Here is a 2,252-nt window from a genome sequence, read left to right on the forward strand (position 1 = left end):
GCCCTACGGAGGGGGGGGGGGGAGAATGCTTCTGCCTATTCTCACAGCACCTTTGAGCCATGGGACGGAGCTGTTCGATGGTTATTTTTCCTGTCTATCGTACTGCTTTGCAGCGTACCTGGCGACTCTGAAGATACTTGTCTCTTGTGCTCTGTGACATGATCTGGAAACAAAATATGTAATGACATGATCCAGAGAAATGGCTGTTTCAATATATCCAATGTTGCAGATGAACAGTGAACATTGCTGCTTTCTACCCTGCCTCTGTGTTGCCATGTGGAAGCTTTCTAACAGGAGTTGCAGTACCCCGGGGGATGAAAAAGTCTGAAGGAGCGGTGTGCTAAAATGTGATGACTGTGCTCTCTGGGCACCTCAGGTGCTTTAGTAAATTTCCATATTCTGGCCTAGTGAGTTTTCTCATTTGCCTCACTGCACCCTCAGTACAGACAAGATTATTGCTTACAATTTATGATTTACAGCTCCCGATTATGCTACTACATTTAAGACGCAGTAACATAGTTCTAATCTGCGAGGTTTCTTTTATCCTGATTTGTTCAATTTTTCTTCCTTCCTGCTTTTGTTTTGCTTACCTGTGTTACCTCCCTCTTCACAAGTAGACAAACATACCCCCAGATTTGGTTCTCAAAAGTAGATTTTGCACTAGAAACAGCTCTACTATGAAAAATTCTAATGTAAATGTTTTCTTAAAAATACAAGTGCATAATTAGTCCAGTGAAATGGTTGCAACACAAATAATCAAAGCTAATTAAATGTAAGCCCCCCCCCCCCCAAATGTGATGGCGTGGAAGCTGCCCTTTGAATATGTCACATTAATAATCTGTATCATGGTAAGGTAGTATTACTAATATGCATAAGAAAATGTGGTTTTAAAGAAAGGTTTTAAAGAAAGGTATTCAGTGCAGATCTGCATTTCTCCTTTGAAATTCCTAAGTCGGTCTTAAAGTTGTAAAGAGAAGTCAAACAAGGGATCAAATATGGACTTTCATCTTTTATTTTGATTTCATGTATAATATCATCAGTGCTAAGATACTGGGGACCACCACTCCTGAAAAACTCACCTAAGCAGCTATATGCAAGGCAGTTCCTCTCCAGCAACACATTTTGCTGCATTTCTATTTGACTGTGTCAGAATGGGCCATACATTATTGATCTGGAGCGTAATAAACAATTTGAGAAAATAGGAGCTACACATCATTCATTTATTTTGGCTCTATGCTTACTTGAGGATTAGAACTGTAAAAGAATTTAATGCTTTTCCTAATGGTCTTTTTCCCTTCATTCTTTGGGCAACATTTAAACATTAAAAACCCCTCAGTTAAGAAAAAGACCTGATTATACTGATTTTGGTGACAGTCATACTCTACAGGTCAAAACAATTGTTAATATTCCATCAATTCAAAATTCAGAAGTAATTTTCTGCTTTAGATCAGCAATTTCTGATGTTTGGAGTACCGACAGCCCTTTTATCATCTGTTCTGAGCACAGCATTTGGGAGGGCACTGTGCGATGTGAATTAAGCTAGAAGTATAGTGCACACGTGTTTTGACATGACTGGAACGTCAGGGTCAAATACATCAACAAATACAGTGCCCTTTATTGCTCTGTTAGTCTCGAATGACCGATTTAAGGTAATTGGATCTTATTTCCAAATAAATGATTCAGCATAGATTCAGTTTGACTTTATGTCAAGAAGACTGATGCTTAACCTAGTATCTTGTAATCCACGCTACTTCATTTTGTCAGCTCACGACAGAGGGAAAGCCCATGTTCACTGAGCATGACTTATACTTGTAAACTATGTTTTAAGCAGAAAAAGTAAAAATCCAATCTCTCGTCCACATGGACTATGGGCCTGCTTTGTTTTCTAATTTAGTAGCAAAACCAAGTTAAATGACGGCAGGATAACATTCTTGCTTAACAAATAAATACAGATATAAACATTTTATAGGTTAAGGCCACCATCAGCTATTTAGGGTGAGAGAACTGTCTTCATAAAAGCATTTAGTTTTGATTAAAAATAAAAATGATGAAGCATCCATCAAATAATTGGTAAATTGTTCCCATAGTTGTCTTTCTCATTCACATGTGACTTAATTGTGGTACTAATTTCTTAGCTTCATTTTTCCATTCATTGTATCCTCATCTGGTAGACTGATAAATTGAAAATCCCTTTATTACAAGATTTCTGGTCCACTGTAGGTATTAATACATCATGATCAAGACTCCTCTTA

The 2,252-nt window shown here is 37.7% G+C and overlaps 1 protein-coding gene across 1 annotated transcript in view; it reads right to left on the bottom strand.

Annotated features, from left to right (window-relative positions):
• ERMP1 (endoplasmic reticulum metallopeptidase 1) overlaps positions 1–160 on the bottom strand; it is a 19,898-nt gene extending 19,738 nt beyond the window's left edge. The window contains exon 1 of the mRNA XM_010586062.1: positions 119–160. Coding sequence (XP_010584364.1) covers positions 119–160 — 42 coding nt within the window. The remainder of the gene's footprint in view (positions 1–118) is intronic.
• Positions 161–2,252: the final 2,092 nt, after the last annotated feature.

Source organism: Haliaeetus leucocephalus, unplaced genomic scaffold, assembly GCF_000737465.1.
Source record: "Haliaeetus leucocephalus isolate CR32 unplaced genomic scaffold, Haliaeetus_leucocephalus-4.0 Scaffold139, whole genome shotgun sequence".
Taxonomy (NCBI): domain Eukaryota; kingdom Metazoa; phylum Chordata; class Aves; order Accipitriformes; family Accipitridae; genus Haliaeetus; species Haliaeetus leucocephalus.